At 41.6% G+C, this 19,134-nt stretch overlaps 1 protein-coding gene across 6 annotated transcripts in view; it reads right to left on the bottom strand.

The window, feature by feature from the left end:
• Positions 1-17,204, bottom strand: part of PLPP1 (phospholipid phosphatase 1) — an 87,629-nt gene extending 70,425 nt beyond the window's left edge. Inside the window, exon 1 of one of the 6 annotated variants that reach the window (XM_081826871.1) lies at positions 16,659-17,204. In XM_081826871.1, coding sequence (XP_081682997.1) covers positions 16,659-16,776 — 118 coding nt within the window. In that variant the 5' untranslated portion in view covers positions 16,777-17,204. The remainder of the gene's footprint in view (positions 1-16,658) is intronic. The other 5 variants (XM_081826872.1, XM_031027379.2, XM_006732627.3 and 2 more) reach the window with 5 other exon arrangements.
• Positions 17,205-19,134: the final 1,930 nt, after the last annotated feature.

Below are 19,134 nucleotides of genomic sequence, written 5' to 3'. Positions count from 1 at the left end.
CCATTTCTTCCTACAATCTGCAAGCTGGTTTCTCAAAGCTCCGTCTTAAACCTTCTCTCCTTCTCACTTTGTAACTCCTGTTCGAGATTTCACCAATTCTCTTAACTTCAATTACCATTAATATGTCAGTGACTCCCTCCCAAAAGTCAGACCATTCCTCTGAGCTCTAGACCCATTTATGCAAACAAGGACTTGACACTTTCTCTTCAAAATCTCAAAGGCACCTTAAACATAAACCAGAATCGGGGCACCTGGGCTCGATCCCCCTGATCAGCGGAGAGCCTGCTTCTCCCTCTCCTCCCCACTCATGCTCGCTCTTCTCGCTCATGCTCTCTGTCGCTATCTTTGTCTCTCTCAAATAAATAAATAAAATCTTAAAAAAAAAAAAAAGTAAACCAAAACCAAAATCATTATCTTTTCCAGATCCCTCTTCCTATTTCAGATCAGGTTCTCTCCTAGTGCTCTGCAGCTCAGTAACTGGTAGGAATCAACATCCATCCATTAAACAAGCCAGAACGTTCAGAACTATCCTTGCTATCTCCAACTTCCCACATTCAGTATGTCACCAAAACCTTTCCATTTTACCTCCCAGAATCTTCAAATCCATCCACCTTTCTCCATCTCCACCATTACCTCTTTAGTCTCACTACCATGATCTCACTTGGACTATTTCAACAGCCTTTGAACTCACCTCCCTAAATCCATTCTTTTCCAGGCCTCATCCATCTATTATTCTATCCTATACCCAAAGTCATCATTTTAAAAAGCTATCGCACATTCTCCTATTCAAAACTCTTTTTATAAGCCCTCATAATACCCATAGCTCTCCTTTATAGCACTTACTGGTTCATTTTTCTATTTATTTGTGTGATTCTATGAATCTCCTCTGCTTAAGAGTGTGGCACATAGAGGCGCCTGGGTGGCTCAGTCAGTTAAGCGTCTGCTTTCAGCTCAGGTCATGATCCCAGGGTCCTGGGATCCAGCCCCGAGTCGGGGGCGGGGGGCCTGCTCAGCGGGGAGTCTGTTTCTCCCTGTCCCTCTGTCCCTATCCCGGCTTGTGTGCTCTCTCTCTCACACTCTCTCACTCTAAGAAATAAATAAAATCTTTAAAAAAAAAAAAGTGCGGCACACAACATGTGAGACAAATACTTGTGGAATAAACAAATGCCTACTATGTAATGTACATAAGCCAAAGAGAATATGCAGATAAAGACCCAGCCCTTTTCAGATAAAGAAACTGAAGCTGTGAACGTGGGGGATTTATCCTAATTATAGGTGAAAGAACTGGAATTCAAACTCAGACCTGTATGTTTCCAGTGTCCACATACTTAACTTTTATGCATCCCATAATACAGAAGAATTCTCTAAAGACTTTTATACATTAGTAAAAATAAATGGAAATTATTTCATATCTTGGTAAAACACAAATTTTTTAAAATAAAGTTCTGTTGAAACTCCAAGGTAAACTCATCCTGCATTCTAGCCTCTTTAAAATGGAACACAGTCTGTTTCCCTCTTATTCTGGCTAATAATACTTTGCATAGATAAGATGGATACACATATATGATTCACACCCTTTATTATAGTATTAATATGTCTGTATCTCATATTACATAAACACCTTCTCCTGAATTATATTTAGGTAACTCACTGTTACCTAGCCCCTGCTTAAACCGTAAAGTTTCATTATTTGTTATATCTGACAGTTCAAAATGTCAAACTCCTCTACCTCTATACAACTTCAACTCACAACATATCAACCAACTTATGCTGTCCCCCTATCTCAATATTTCTTTTTTTTTTTTTTTTAAGTAGGCTCCATGCCCAGTGTGGGGCCCAAAGCGGGGCTTGGCTTCAACTCACAACCCTGAGATCAGGACCAGAACTGAGATCAAGAGTCAGATGCTTACTGACTGAGCCACCCAGGCACCCCCCACCCCAATAGCTCATTCTTAATCATGAAAAGTCCAAAGACAGGAAATATGGGTAACTAACACAGCATTTTTTCAGTAATCTGACTTTTTTTCCCTAGTAAATCCTAGACATAGGTTGAATTAATTGACCAACCTAAAGGACAAGTTCCTTACTTCAGTAATTTTAAATCACTATAAATGTGACCCTTAAATTTTTCCAAATGAAAAATCAGAATCTCCACCACAATCTCTTTACTGGGCAGCAAGCAATCTCGGGCCTTTATGAAGTACATCCTCATGATTAATTCTCTCATCCCTTCTATCAAAGAAGCTTCATCCTCTTCTGAACTCCTCTAAGGCAAAAACAGACCATCCAGCAATATTTACTTCCTTCATTTCCTTTGTTTTCCTTTTCCCCACTCTCCTTTTTGCCTCCCTTTTTCTTAGAAGTTATTTATTTACAATGAGCACTGGGTGTTCTATGCAACTGATGAATCACTGAACACTACATCTAAAACTAATGATGTACTATAATGTTGGCTAATTTAAATTTAAAAACAATTTTTTTAAAGAAGTAATTTAGCTAAAGCCCACATCAGGGCCTTTAGGCTATAGAGGCTCACTTGAGTTTAAAATTTCAGTAATGGGCACCTGGGTGGCTCAGATAGTTAAGCGTCTGCCTTTGGCTCAGGTCATGATCCCAGGGTCATGGGATTGAGCCCCACATCGGGCTCCTGGCTCAGCGAGGAGCCTGCTTCTCCTTCTCCCTCTGCCTCTCTCTCTCTCGGTATCTCTGTGTCTCAGATGAATAAATAAAATCTTTTAAAAAATTAATAAATAAAATAAAATTTCAGTAACGACTATTGAATAGCTCAGTGCTTTTAAATGTATGTTTTAAGTTACTAGCAAACAAAAAATATGCTCTTAAATAGGACTCAATTTTGTCAAGATTTTCTTACAACTTTGGCCATGGAATTTTAATTCTGCTATATTTTTAATTGGTGTTGCGTTTCCATGGCTATAAAGTAGATGAAATCCTTAACTGTTCAATGGTATCTATATCCCAATGGCCCACATAGTAATAAATCAGTCAGACAGCTACAGCTACACAGGAACATTGAGGTCTCACCATTCCAATCATTAATTGGCTAATGAACTAGTCTGTACTGAGGAAAACAGAAACACAATCTCAGATAATGTAATTACTCTATTTCAAAGAATATTTCTCACCTGTTTATTACTCAGCAGGTCAATGGAACAGAACATAGCACAAGCAAATGACAAGGTTAGAAGAGATTCCCTTGGTGTGTCAGATCTTTGCCAAAAGAATTTGACAGACTTTACTGAAGACAAACTGCTATTGATACAATAATCTCCTGATATTAAGCAGACTAAGTTAAAACTGTGGTTTCTTTCCCTTTTTAATTAAATGGTAGGTGAACATTAATCTTTTTTTAAAAAAATGAACATCTCCCTTCACTGAAATTTCAGTCTGACCAAATTATACTTTGCATTGGCTTTTCAAGATAGCACATACCCCCATTTCTCACAGTATGACTGATACTGGAATAACAAACTAGTTCAAGATTTCCTGAGCCCCTTTGTCACTGATAAAACTGTACCTAAGTATGGCAAAAGAGAAAACTCAAGCAGGGGGCCTGTTACTTTGTATCAGGACCCACCACTACTACCTAAACACTTTTCAGCTTTTTCCTACTTTCTGCTGACAACATTCACACCATTCGTGGCCAGACTAGACTTATAATTGATCGCCTACAGGTCTGTTCCAGTTGCTCAAAACACCCCTTTGTATACTATGTGCTCTCTCTTCCTTCTTGGACTTCCTTGTGAGTCCACTGGTGTCAACTGCTGTAATATATTCTGCAGCAACGGACTCTTTTTTTTTTTTTTTTTTAAGATTTCGTTTATTTGACAGAGAGAGAGGCACAGCGAGAGAGGGCACACAAGCAGGGGGAGTGGGAGAGGGAGAAGCAGGCTTCCCGCCGAGCGGGGAGCCCGGTGCGGGGCTCGATCCCAGGACCCTGGGACTGTGACCTGAGCCGAAGGCAGACACTCAACGACTAAGCCACCCAGGCGCCCCACAAGTGACTCTTCTTGATAAGCAAAGTTTGCTTACCACTACAGTCCTGAGATATATGCAGGCAGGTATTATTCTCTTTATAAATTACACATGAATAAATGAAGCAGCCCATGAGATCCTGCCCACGTGATCATTGAGAGTAGCAGAAGCAAGACCAGAATTTGACTTCCAAGCCAACTGCTTTCACTACTAGACCATACTTTGAACTGTTTAGTTACATAAAGAAATTGCACTCACTGGAAAATCTCCATGACATCAAATCCTAAGCAAGGGGGAAAGTCAATGCAAAAACATCTCCATAAAGGTAATTTACCTGTTATTATATTTGGTTCATAATTAGGCTATCTCCAATGGCAGCACTTAGAATCTCATTCATATTGTGGTACATAGTTAGTATTAATGTAGATATCCAACACTAGCTATAAAGTTGAATATTACCCATAACCTGCCTAACAAGTTTTGATAACATCACAATTTAAAACCTTTTTGCCAACTTGACCGCTGGGTCAGAAACAATACATATTTGGAAATTCCTTTCTCATATCTATGCCATTTGAAAAAGAAAGTAATATAAATGTCACTTGCTTCTGTTACACTGCACAACTATGTTAAGTATATTTTCCAAATTAAATTGGGATGTCGCTTGAAAAATTGTTTTTTTAATAATAGTTTTAAAGTTAATACCATAAAAGTATGACTTTTAATTACATTTAGTCACACATTTAACAAACTGCCTTTATGCAGAAGGCTATTAGCTAAAATGGGGCCATCCCAGAACACTGCAGATGGGTGTGACCACTATATACATCTGCTTCTTAAACTCTGTGGAAAGAAGAAAGGATAACTTCTTACTGATCAAAAGAAGTTATGATGAGAACAGGTTATGTTTAGCTCCTTCAACCTGAACTACAAGTTAGCTCTTGACCAGTTTATATTTAAGACCTAAAACCTTCATGTTTTAGGAACTGAGAACTAAGAGAAGTTACCACTATCCAAACCATGCCATTACTAGCGCACACACCTATTTCTATTTTACGATTTTCTCTCCATCCACAAATACTCATTTGGGTACCTTGCTTATGAGCTGTGGGAATACTGTTCACCTAGAAGTAAAATCAGAAGATCTTACTGAGGTATCTGATCCCAGAAAGAAATAAGTCAGAAGTAACTGAAACATTTCCCAAGGGGCGCCTGGGTGGCTCAGGCGTTAAGCGGCTATCTTCGGCTCGGGTCATGATCCCGGGGTCCTGGGATCGAGCCCCGCAATCAGGCTCCCTGCTCAGCGGGAAGCCTGCTTCTCCCTCTCCCACTCCCCCTGCTTCTCCCTCTCCCACTCCCCCACTCTCTCGCTGTGTCTCTCTCTGTCAAATAGATAAAATAAAATCTTTCAAAAAAAAAAAAAAAACATTTCCCAAAATGATCTGGGCACTAAAAAATGAAATACGAACCAGATTCCTATCTCAATGCTCTTTAAGCTGAAACTAGAACTACACTAAATAATGTTCCAAAAGAAAAGTCACTACCATGTGACATCAAATTTGAATAACAGACTGTGTCAGTGGTATCAAATTGGTTTATTAATTTAATAATGATAACAACAGCACGGGCCAGGACTATACTAAACACTTCACTATGCTAAACACTTCATATACATTGTCTCATACATTATCTCATCTAATTTCACAGCAATATGAAGAATGCACTATTAACATCTTTTTCCTCATTAGATGACGAAACTCACAGAGTTGAAGCAACCTGCCCAACATCATAGAGTTAGTAATAGATGGAGCTAAAACTCAAACCCTGGAGGAGCGGCTGACTTAAATACACTGCCTATACATTCATGTTGCAAATATCTGAATGCTTACCATGTGCCACACACTTTCTAAGCACCCTCCTCCTGTGTCTTCACCTGGTAATACAGGTGGGGCCTAAACTGTCTACAGGATTATTTACAGAATTTAGCACTAACTAAAAGTAATGTTCCCAAAGGTATACATTATCTCTGCTAGAAAGTAAAAGCAATCATCTCAGGAGAAATCATTTTGAAATATAATAGACTTCATTAAAATACCTACCGATCTCCATTTACAAGGCTCTGTGTACCTCTTCCAGGATGGAGACCCTGTCTCACTCACTCTAAATAACTTCAAAGCTGGGACCTATCAGCACTCAACTTACCATACAGTATTGTCACTGTTTCTTACGAGTCTGTCTTCCACAGTAAGCAAGAGCTATTTGAGATACCTGACTTTTGTTTTATTTTTCTACCCATTTTTGTTTTCCAGTGCTATGACATAAAATGAAGCTAACACCTCAGAGTTTTGTGATGATTGCATGAGTTTATGTAAGACATTTACCAAAGGCTCACTTAGGTATCCAGTGAATGATGGTTTGCTTTTCCTCATTTACCCCTAGAGCACCTAAGCAGCCAACCCATCTCTCTCAGTGCTGATGTAAATGTACCAAAAGGCAAGGCAGAACCTGGCTTAACAAGCTGCCAATTAACTCAAGAGCTCATCCAGTACACATTTCCTATATGTCATTTTCCTAGGCACCCCACCCCGAAAAAAGACTCAGGAAACATTTCCAAGCAATGACAACTGAGAACTAAACCATGAGATTCTAACTACATCTGCTGGAATGAGTTACCAAAGGTGACTCTGAACTCTATAACACATGACTCACATGAAATGCAGTGAAGGACAAAGGTCTTCCTTTCCTGTATAGAAATGCCCAAGACAACGCTATCTGAAAAAAAAAATCTGTGGGTATGTTACCAAACAGGGAAAATTAGTTACATCTTCCAGTATGATATACTCTCCTGGCAAACTCTTAGCAGTAATGAGGAGTTTGAGTTATGAAAAATTAAATTGCCTCCTTTGGACAGCAGGCACATGCTCAAAATATCATAAGTAGAAATAGACTCTGGGGCGCCTGGGTGGCTCAGTTGGTTAAGCAACTGCCTTCGGCTCAGGTCATGATCCTGGAGTCCTGGGATCGAGTCCCGCGTTGGGCTCCCTGCTCGGGGAGGAGCCTGCTTCTCCCTCTGACCCTCCCCCCTCTCATGTACACTCTCTCATTCTCGCTCTCTCAAATGAATAAATCTTTAAAAAGAAAAAAAAAAAAGAAATAGACTCTGAAGTCACATCATACACAATTCAGATAGTCATAAAACAATTAGGCTACCTAAAAATAATGATTGTTTTTAGAGTCAGCTAATCCCCTAACCTCTCCTTCCTCAACCTCTCCATTTATTGGCACCTTTCCTAAATCTGGACCAGTGAATCCACACTCGAAATTTATAATCCTTAAAAATGCATTTCCCAATTCCTGACTATACCACTTCTTAGCTGGGTTCCATTAGGAGAGTCTCCCAATTACTCTAGCCTTCAGTTCTATGACCTACAGAATGGAGATGACCAAGCTACCCTCCCTGATCAAGTTGTTAAGATACTTTACAGGGGGTCACCTGAGTGGCTCAGTCGTTAAGTGTCTGCCTTCGGCTCAGGTCATGGTTCCAGGGTCCTGGGATCGAGCCCCGCATCAGGCTCCCTGCTCAGTGGGAAGCCTGCTTCTCCCTCTCCCACTCCCCCTGCTTGTGTTCCCACTCTCACTGTGTCTCTCTCTGTCAAATAAATTAAAAAAATCTTAAAAAAAAAAAAAAAAAAAGATACTTTACAGGCCGGGGCGCCTGGGTGGCTCAGTCGTTAAGCGTCTGCCTTCAGCTCAGTCATGATCTCAGGGTCCTGGGATTGAGCCCAGCTCAGCGGGAAGTCTGCTTCTCCCTCTCCCACTCCCCCTGCTTATGTTCCCTCTCTAACTGTGTCTCTGTCAAACAAATAAATAAAATCTTTAAAAAAAAAAAAAAAGATACTTTACAGGCCACACTGGGCCTAGTAAGCACTAAACAACTGTCAGTTATTATTATCGACTTTGACATTTAGAAGTAAGTTACAAAATTCACTATTACAAATGCCATGGATGCATATTATATTCCAGTCACACTGTTACAAATGTTACAATTCCTGTTACAAAATCCTCTTTGCTGTTTGGCCCTTAACACCTGCTCTTCCCTAAACCTAGAATCAACTTCTTCCAGTTCCTCCACAGCCAATTCAAATACTCCCTCCTCAGAGAATCCTTCCTTGAGATTGCCACCCTCCACCATCTCACTTTTTTTTTTTTAAAGATTTTATTTATTTATTTGACAGAGAGAGACATAGCGAGAGCAGGAACACAAGCAGGGGGAGTAGGAGAGGGAGAAGCAGGCTTCCCTCAGAGCAGGGAGCCCGATGTGGGGCTCGATCCCAGGACCCTGGGATCATGACCTGAGCTGAAGGCAGACGCTTAACGACTGAGCCACCCAGGCGCCCCATCTCACTCTCTTCTATTTTTTTTTTTTGGCATTTACAAACATCTGTAATTGTCTTAAAGACTAAAGACATTATCTTTTTCACAGTGATATTTATAGCTCCTAACATTGTATTAAACACATAATGCGTGCTCTATTTTTTTTTTTTTGGCATTTACAAACATCTGTAATTGTCTTAAAGACTAAAGACATTATCTTTTTCACAGTGATATTTATAGCTCCTAACATTGTATTAAACACATAATGCGTGCTCAATAAATAAAGATAATTCAAAATCAAATATTTAAAAAATCTAGCACTGGACACACACACCCGAAAAAAACAATTTCAGATTAAGATATATCGAAATAAATATCTGGTTGAAAAAAGCAAGAGTAGAGGGAAAAGAGGATATGGAGAAGTATTACACAACAGTTTTTTGTTTGCAGTCCACTTAATTGCAGAGAATTCAAATAATAGAATTTACACAAATGAGGATGTACAATTAAGGTCATTCAAAAAATTTTTTTAAATGAAGTCCACTTTTTATACGAGGAGTGACCATTTCCATGGCCTGGGCAATAAAAATAGTGAGGGTGACACAGAGTACAGCTAACTCCATTTTCTTGATTAAGCTGAAATTCAGGATTTATGAATGTATAAAGTTTTTCCATTTGTTTAATTACTCTCCAACACAGACCTACCCAGATCAATTTCCTCCACTGCTGGGATTACCACTACTTGGAGATCATATACGTGGTTTTTACACATGACTGATACAACACTACTATTTCAAGATGGTCTATAAGCTTCAAAGACATTCCATGAGTATTCATGGGAAACATTTCAAAGTTTGTGAGTGTTTTTGTACCTAACACAAAACTAGTTTATGTCATTTCTACTAAAATTATGTTACAGTTGGTAGGATTAGAGAGGATTAATTTTATTTGACAAACATATGTACATTAAGTTCAAGGCACTGTTCTAAACTCTTTACATACTGACTCACTTAAGCCTCACAACAACCATATAAAGTAGGTACTTTTATTAGAAAAAGAGGCACAAAGAAGAAAATTGCCCAACGTCACACAGCTAGTGAAGAGAGGAAGTGAAATGTGAACCTAAGCAATTTAGATCAAGAGTCCATCACTAGACTATGTTACCTCTCTATTATTTTAAAGAAAAAGAAAAACTTATAGTTTATAAAGAAAAAGTCATTCCCAAACTCCCATTAGGCTAGTTTCAGGCCAAAACAAAACAACTCTGTTTAAGCCATCTGGGTTTTAAACCTAGACAGCAAGCAGGCTGAAGGGAAGAATAAGAGGAGGAAGAGAAGAGAGAAGGAAAAAAATTGTAAAAATGAAAAATAAGGTAAGTAAATAAGAAGGCTGGAAGAAGAAAGCTACTTGTAACCACTGTTCATACTATCTGAATGGTGAGTGCTTTCTAAAAAGACAGTAAGAGAGACAAAACAGTGTCTATATAATCCCTAACTAGCTTATTACATGGATTGTGTACTTCTAAACCAAATGCTGAATTAAGTCACCTAAATTAGGAGGAAGTGGACAATTAACATTCCAAATTCCTTTCCATAAAGTGTAAGCTACATTTTAACTGGGTTACTTAAAATCTGAGAGTTTAGTGACTTTCTTCCAACTTCTTTAATAGGGTCAATAACAACAATTTAAACTTCAATTTCTTATCCACAAGAATCAGAATAACTCCCCAAGCTGAGCAGATAGGAAACTTTGGTAGAGCTCAGCCAAAAATGATTAAACAAGAAAAAGATTAATCAAGATCCACAGCATGTCCATGAGGTTCCAAGAGGATGTAATTCAAACTGAATATAAAGGAAGAATTTACATTTCATAAAATCTATAGAGAAGAACATTCTCTGAACATTTCCATACTTTATTCCAAGCAAGGTAAGTTTAAATTAAAACTCAAGTGTATAGGGCGCCTGGGTGGCTCAGTTGGTTAAGCGACTGCCTTCGGCTCAGGTCATGATCCTGGAGTCCCAGGATCGGGTCCCGCATCGGGCTCCCTGCTCGGCAGGGAGTCTGCTTCTCCCTCTGACCCTCCTCCCTCTCATGCTCTCTGTCTCTCATTCTCTCTCTCTCAAATAAATAAATAAAATCTTTAAAAAAAAAAAACAAAACAAAACTCAAGTGTATAAAGCCAACTGGAGCCAAACAGTAGCATCTTCTTCCAGGCCTCTGCTTTTATTCAAAACTGGCCAAAGGTTTCGAAAAAGCCTGCAACAGGACCCCAGTCTAACCCAAGGATATGCCAGCTTAACACATTTTTGTTCATTTTCTGAGATCCCTTCCCTCTCACTTTGGCTTAGAGGAAAGAGAAAAGTTATATAAAAAAGAGAAATAAACACAGTAAACTTTCATCAGAAGCAAAAGAAGTCTGCTTAATAAAAGTTAATGGAGGTTGAAATGGCTAGCAATCAGGATGTCCAATTTATGTATTGATTTACTTATTTTTATCTTCAGCATCCAACACAATGCCAAGCACCTACCAGATACTAAACAAATACATGTTCAATAATGAATGAATGAACAAATAAACGTTAGGAAAAAAGGGAAGGCACAAAATGCTGCAGACTATTTAGCAAGTGAGAATCTTTCACCGAATACTTGATTGTTTCTTCCTTGAGAAACAGGCCCAAACTGAGAGACAGGAAAGGGACCACTCCTCAGGGGTAATACTTAAGGGGTAGAATGATGTATCATGGCAACAACATATGGTATCAGTATTTGAGATAAGTACTGAGGAAGAACAAGTAACAGGGATTCTACAAACACCTACTATTGGTTGCCAGTTTTTTGCTGCCAGATTTTATTCTTAATCTATTGACTCTGATTTGGCATAATGGTGATACCACATTTGGAGCTTGCTAAGGAAACTATGACCAACCTCTCTTCTAAGAAGAGAGCCCATGAGCTTCTGTTTGCACCTGCTATAAAGAGCAGCTGTGAACGGCGTTAAGTGCAGAAAGGGAAGCTACCTCAAATCTGTTTTGGACACGTATGAATGTCATTAGTAGGGTCCCAACCAAAAACAAACCAACCACAAAAAGTCAAAAAAGGTATTCAAGAGAATTTAATGAAGGAACCATCTTTGTAAGTAGAGGCAAGATTTAGGGAAAGTAGCAAAGGATGGTGGAATACTCCCAAGCTACCAACATCAGGAGGCCATTATCATCATTAGGCCTAAAGGGGCAACTAAGGGGTTACCAGAACCCAGAAAGATCTGTAACTGGAGCTGACTGGCAGAGAGGGCCATTGAAAAGAAGCTGTGACCTACTCACAAACCACAGAACAGCTCTAGCAACACAAATCCAGCAGGAAAGAACTGGCTCTTCCAGGCCTCCTACTGATGTACCACCAGCCAAAGCCAAACAGAAACCATAAAGCAAGAGGTCAGTTGATAGAGCCCATATAATTTGCCTGCTTCCCAGAGCACAGAGCAAGGTGGAGAACAAAGCTGGAGGGGCAAAAGGAGAATATGAAGGCCAAAAAGGTATTCTAAATGACTGCCACACAGCAAAACACAAGCACATAAAAAGTTTTTGCCAGCTACATCTTATAGACACCATAGGATGGTCTACAAAAAAGTCATAAACTTACTTGGGTCCCTATTGCCTTGCATCAAGTTGGGGAGGAAAAAAAAAAAGATTCTAAGAAATATTCCAGGAAACTTCTGTCAATTCTGCATCACTAAGGATAAACAAACAAACCATTTATTTATAATGGATCAGGTCTAAGACAACTCCCTTCTCTGTACTCAAAGGGCACTTATTCCATACCTCCATTATTACGCTTATCATGATGTAATATAACATGTTTGTTTGTTCTTCATTAGACCCTGATCTCCTTTAGGGCAAGGATTGCCTTACTCATCTTTGTATCCCTAGCACCTAACATGGACCTGGCAGAATCAGCCTTCAATCAATGTGCACTGAATCCATCAGTGGACTTGGTGTCCACTAACTGGCAGCCTTAAGCCATTGTGGATAAAATCTGGAATGACTCTCAGTAATTAAACACTAGTAAGTTTTATTCAGGACACCATTTAACACACTGGGCAAAAACATTGCTCCTTTCACACCAGCCTGCTATCATTCCCTATAGAGCAACTTTTCTTGTGTGCTCAGATGCTTATAGCCCGCCTCTTCTACAATGATAGAACTCATCATCAAAAGAGCCAGAGAAAGATGTCAAGACTATGCTCCATTTCAAATACATACCATCTCTCAAAATTCTGACTCTTTTTCCAAGAACTTACCACATCCACTGAAGGAACTAATCATTTGGGTATTATCAGATGGAGGAAGTGATGTTTTACAGTGATAAAGACGACCAAGGGGTACAAAGGTACATGTACATATACACACACACACACGTTTAATGATCACTTCAACAGACATCACACTCCATAAAATTTTAAAGTAGTCATGTAACACAATCATGTAACATCATCATATTAAAATGGATACACTGTATGATGCTGGGGTGGTCATTAACAGAACCTGGAACATATTCACGTTGTAATTATGAATCACTTTCACATAACCCTGTACTTAAGAAGTGCTTAATCATCTTTTTGTTGGTGTAGTTAACTCTTACCTGCATATTCTCCACAGAAAAAGAATAAAGTTAATGCCAAGTTGATAACCCCTAATTTTAGGCTGTCAATCTCCTGCTGTCAGTAAAGTGAATAAAAACAAATTTTAAAATAACCCTTACAGGGACGCCTGGGTGGCTCAGTCGGTTAAGTGGCTGCCTTCGGCCAGGGTCATGATCCCAGGATCCTGGGATCGAGTCCCACATCGGGCTCCTTGCTCAGCAGGGAGCCTGCTTCTCCCTCTCTTCCCTCTGCTTGTGCTCTGTCAAATAAATAAAATCTTTAAAAAAATAAATAAAATTAAATAAAATAACCCTTACACTCCAATAAAAAGGTGAATTTGCTATCAAAATGTATTGCCTTCCAAAACTCAGCATGAAAAAGTTTTTTTATATCCTCCCCCACTGTTCTCTTTCATTGCTGTTTGTAATGGAGATTTGATATTGTTAAATCTAATGTCATCCTATATACCAAATTAAAATAAGTCAGTACTTCATTTTCTATTTGGGAAAAGGGAATTCTGGGCCCATCATACAAATCTTCTGAATAACTTTAAAAGAATTGTGAGTAATACAGTAACAGATAAAACATGTTTCAAATAGATGAGGTATCTTTTTCTAAAACATACTTAATCCCTAAGTCCCCAAACAAGTTTTTCCAAAACCATCGAAGACATTTAAATCAAAAACACAATTTTATCTTTTTGAGAGCCATCATAAATCCTGCAACTGTCAGGTCAATGTAGCAATGTAGCAATAAAATTATTCTTACCTCTATAGTACAATTATGTGCTATTTGCATCATGCTGAAAACACCGATAAGAAGAACTTACAATTTATAAAACTGTACTGCATACAGGTTTCTCCATTATAGATAAATTTTAAAACATACAAACAAAATATAGGTCTACCTTATGACTTTGTGGTTATTAATATTAGCTTTAGCTACCTTAAAACAGTATTAGGTTTCATTTGTCCTAGTACAGTGCTTGGCCCACAGAAAAAACTTGACATTTGTTTTATAAATTAATAACTCTCACAAGGTAGGAGAACAGGAAGTTAATACATAATTCTAAGAGTGCAGCAATGACAGGGTACAATCCAATACATTAGAATTAGTAAAATTACTTCTGACCAAACATTTTCCTCTCCCTTCTCTAAAACATAAATGAAGCTTAACAAAGCCCTACTGACAGTGAGTAGGAGTTAAAGTACATTTAAAAATTTTACATCTTACCAGAGGGGCGGTGGGTGGGGAAATGGGTGAAGCACGTGAAGGGGATTAAGAGTACACTTATTTTGATGAGCACGGAGTCATATATAGAATTGTTGAGTCACTCTACTGCACACCTGAAACTAACATAACAGTTTTCTAACTACATTGGAATTAAAAAACAAATCTAAAACTAAAATAAAATTTAACAGGGCGCCTGGGTGGCTCAGATGGTTAAGCGTCTGCCTTCGGCTCAGGTCATGATCCCAGGGTCCTGGGATCGAGTCCCACATCGGGCTCCCTGCTCCTTGGGAGCCTGCTTCTCTCTCTCTGTCTCTCATGAATAAATAAATAAAATCTTTAAAAAAAATAAAATAAAATTTAACATCTTTCCAAAGATAATCCTTTCATTGTAAATCAATAAATTTCCATATAGTTAATGTAGTTATTAGTATGTCTTGACATCTGAAAGAATTCCTTGCGTTTCAACAGCGTTCCAAAACGTTGTTTCGCTTTCCTACACTTAACTCCAAGAATTCACTGTGGAGCTCTACAGGAAGTGTCCTGGTCAACAATAAAGATATTTCATAAATAATAAAAAGGGATTTTACCTCAAAGAAGAGGTAAAAGAATTTTTAAGAATTGAGCAAGAATTCGGGCTCCCTGCTCCTTGAGAGCCTGCTTCTCCCTCTGCCTCTCTCTGTCTCTCATGAATTAAAAAAAAAAAGGGGGGGCGCCTGAGTGGCTCAGATGGTTAAGCGTCTGCCTTAGGCTCAGGTCATGATCCCGGCGTCCTGGGATCGAGTCCCGCATCGGGCTCCCTGCTCCTTGGGAGCCTGCTTCTCCTCTGCCTCTCTCTCTCTCTGTCTCTCATGAATTAAAAAAAAAAGAATTGAGCAAGATTGCAAGCGCCTAAGTGGTCCGGTATGAGGCAGGAAAGTGGAATACGAGATTCAAACCCGGGGAATTTCTTATCAGTGAAAAGCCATTATGCACACCTGCACCTAGGATTCTCAAGTCACAGATCCCCCAGCCAAAGAACTTGCCAGTACCATTACTTTACTTCCATACTTGACTAGGGCTACCCAAACCTCAATCAGATCATATACATATATATATATACACACACATACATATAACGTCTAAATAGTTCGCAACATACTGCTTTACAAAACACATATTAAAAAGGTGAAAGTTGGGCGCCTGGGTGGTTCAGTCGTTAAGCGTCTGCCTTCGGCTCAGGTCATGATCCCAGGGTCCTGGGATCGAGTCCCACATCGGGCTCCCTGCTCGGCGGGAAGCCTGCTTTTCGCTCTCCCACTCCCCCTGCTTGTGTTCCTGCTCTCGCTATCTCTCTGTCAAATAAATAAATAAAATCTTTAAAAAAAAAAAAAAAAGGTGAAAGTTTCGGGGCGCCTGGGTGGCTCAGTTGGTTAAGCGACTGCCTTCGGCTTGGGTCATGATCCTGGGGTCCTGGCATCGAGCCCCGTACCGGGCTCCCTGCTTGGCCAGAAGCCTGCTTCTCCCTCTCCCACTCCCCCTACTTGTGTTCCCCCTCAGCTGTCTCTCTCTGTCAATTAAATAAATAAAATCTTTAAAAAAAAAAAAAAGGTGAAAGTTTCCTTCCAACGCCTATCCCTTATCCAGGTGACTTCAATTCTTTCTTGTCAAAAGAAAGAAGCAACTGGCAACCAGAAGCCCCAGAAATGAACTCTTCCATGAGGAAGACAACGCCAAAGCTGCTGCAGCCAAAGATGTCTAGCGCTCCTTGTGGGCTGTCACTGGAGATGGAAAGCTACACCATGGCAAGGTCTGCACAGAGAAGGAAACAGGTCTGGAGCACGCGCGCGCGCGCACACACACCCAAACACACACACCCGAAAAGGCAAGCTGCTTCAGACCTATAGGCAGAAACCTGGCATCCTCACACCCACTTGCAACCTGACAATTTACAGCCGGGTAACACCTTCTAATTAGGAACGTTCTAGCCTTTTAAAGATGAAAAATTAAACTGCTTCCCACAAGTAAGATAAATCAGGCACTGGCGCCTGTTACTGAAAATCCCCAGTGAATCAAACCTACCGTGTCGCTACTGAACCTGACAAGCCAGTGACCGGGTTTTCCTACAGCAGAGAGGGGAGGAGCCCACCCCGCTCTGTTGGGAGTGGAACGGGAGACAGAGGACAGGAGCAAGGGACGGAGCGCAGAGGCGTGAACAGCGTCCAAGCAGAGCTGGGCTCAGCACACCGGCGGGGACAGACAGACAGAGGGGACCACGCGGGGGCCGGGGGTGCAGGCTGCAAAGCGGGATCCCCGGGCTGCGGAAGCCGCCCCCCGAGTCTCTCCCTGCAAAGGCGCGCCCGTCAGGCGCACACACACCGCCCCCACGCCCGTCCGCAGCTCTCCGCGAGTCCCCTCCCAGAAGACACACGCCCGTACCCACCGGGGCACCGCACCCCGGGCTCGCGCGCACACGCCCCTCGGGCCGGCGGCACGTACGTACCCAGCAACACGCAGAGCACATCAAGGGCCACGTACGGCAGCCGCGTCTTGTCAAACATCGTCTCGGCCCCGGCGGCCCGACGCGGGCGGTAGATGAGGCACACAATTCACGACACCGGGCCGGGGGGGGGGGGTGGCGACGGCCCCAAGCTATGCCTCCTCTCGACCGGAGAAGCGCCGCTGAGGGCAGACGAGGTCCAGGCGGCTCTCTGACGACCAGCAATGGCGCCCGGGACCCCTGCCCTCGCAGCTCCCACACACCGAGACGCTCGCGTGCCAGCCGCGGCGGCTCCGTGGTCTCGGGCCCTCCTCGGTAGGCCCTGGCCTGCCCCGGCGGCTCGCTGTCCCGATCCCGGCGCCCGCTCCCAACAGGCGGGGCGTCGGAACTCGTGCTTTAAGGATGGGACCGGTAGGGAGGAGGAACATGGGCTCGGCCCCTCCCGCGGGACACGCGGGACCCGCCAGCGCGCGGCCTCGCTGGCTGAAGGGAGCGCGGCGAAGCCTAGGCGGCCAGTAATGGGGCGGCGGGGCGGGGCCGGGAACCCCAAGCCCGAGAGTTCTGGCCAATCAGCGCCGCCGGCCCCGCCCCGCCCGACCTGCGGAGCCCGCCTCTGAAGTGGGATGCAATGCGGTCTGGCAGACGTTGGGGGCGCCTCCGGTGCGAGGCAAGGGGCGTCGCTCCGACGGGCGTTTCTGGGGTGGTCGCAGGAGGAGGTCTCGTTAGCCCTGGCCAGGGGTTATTGATGCCGGGAGGGAGAGCTAGGTTCTGGACCTACGATCCCAGAGCGCCGGCTCTCTGCCAGCCATCCTCATCCATACGGTTTAGATACTAAAGAGGTCCGAGACAGGCAGTGACGAAGACTTGACCAAGCGTTACTTAGGCTCCTATGAGCCTTCTACTTGCTTGGGCTTCGACCTAGGCCTTGAAGTGTGGCCCGGCTGAACCCAGTATTAGTACGAATCCTGCTAAGTCATCCCGCTCCTTGATGTCTGATGCCTTTGATACGTGATCAAATTCCTTATTCGCCACCTTTGGCCTGCCTTTCTGTTTCTTCATAGTAATTTTCCATCCACTGACCCCCTCTCTCTGCTTGTTTGTTGGCTATAAATTCCCAGCTGTCTTTACTATATTCAAAATGAAGCACAATTTCTTTCTCCTATTGCAAAAATTTTGACCCCAAATAGCAGTAGTCTTCCTCACCATTTTAACGAGTGTCAACCCTTTCACCCCGTGTTCTAGGAGGACCCTACCAGAGATTTAGCAATCTCAGTTTCCTAATCTGTAAAATCAGGATGATAATCCCTGCTCTGTGTTGTGGTCAAAAAGTGGTGTAGCCTGGGGACACCTGGGTGGCTCAGTCCATTAACCATCTGACTCTTGATCCCAGCTCAGGTCTAGATCTGAGTCCTGAGTTCAAGCCCCACCTTGGGCTCCATGCTGGGTGTGGAGCCAGTTAAAAAAAAAAAAGTGGTGAAGCCTGGAAAAAAATATCAAAATTTTATAAAAGGTTAAAACCTCTATAGATGTTAACAACTGGTATGTTTTCTCCTTATTCATAGCTTCTTTTTTTTTATTCATATCTTCTTATGCAAGATGTAAGATAAAAATCGAAAACTGTGCCTACTACTTCTCAGACTTTTCCTGCCAGATGCCCCTAAAACTAATGGAGAGATAACACTTCCATTAAAGATTCTAAAGATAGAGCCCCAAGTTATACCCCACAAGCAAAAACGTATTTGATAAAGCAGGTTTTTCTTTAAGAAGAATGTAAATTTGGGGTGCTTGGGTGGCTCAGATGGTTAAGCGGCTGCCTTCAAGTCAGGTAATGATCCCAAGGTCCTGGAATCAAGTCCTGCATCAGGCTCCCTGCTCAGCGGGGAGTCTGTTTCTCCCTCTCTCCCTGCCTCTCCCCCTGCTTGTGCTTTCTCTCTCTCAAATGAATAAATAAAATCTTTTAAAAAAAAAATGTAAATTTTGTATTTCACCTTTTTTGGAATATCTTTTAAAAGTTTTAAACAATTTATAACTGAGAAAGATGTGCCATTGTTTATATGGCTTCCTTTACTTCCAGAGTTACAAGGCCCCCAGAGTGCAAGGCCAAAATAAATTGAAATTACTTGTGATATCTAAGTATTTGGTATTCATTCAAAAAGTATTTATTGTGACTATGTGCTGGGCATAGTCTAGGGACAGTGCTTTATTTAAACAGCTTTGAAATAAACATTTACTTTTAAAATGCCTTTTCAAAAGTAAACATTCAAAAAACCCTATTGATTAATGTTTTTTTATTCACTCATTCATTCATTCAGCATTTGTTGAGTCCCTCAATATACATCAAACTCAGTGCACACTATAAAGACACTAAAATGAGCAAGAAAGGATCTCTGCCCTCTAGGAGCCTACTGCCCCATCAGGA

The sequence above is a fragment of the Leptonychotes weddellii genome, chromosome 7 (genome assembly GCF_054177405.1).
Source record: "Leptonychotes weddellii isolate Sample4059 chromosome 7, ASM5417740v2, whole genome shotgun sequence".
Taxonomy (NCBI): domain Eukaryota; kingdom Metazoa; phylum Chordata; class Mammalia; order Carnivora; family Phocidae; genus Leptonychotes; species Leptonychotes weddellii.
Note: the sequence above shows the minus strand (reverse complement) of the source record. Positions and strands in the feature narration are given on the sequence as shown.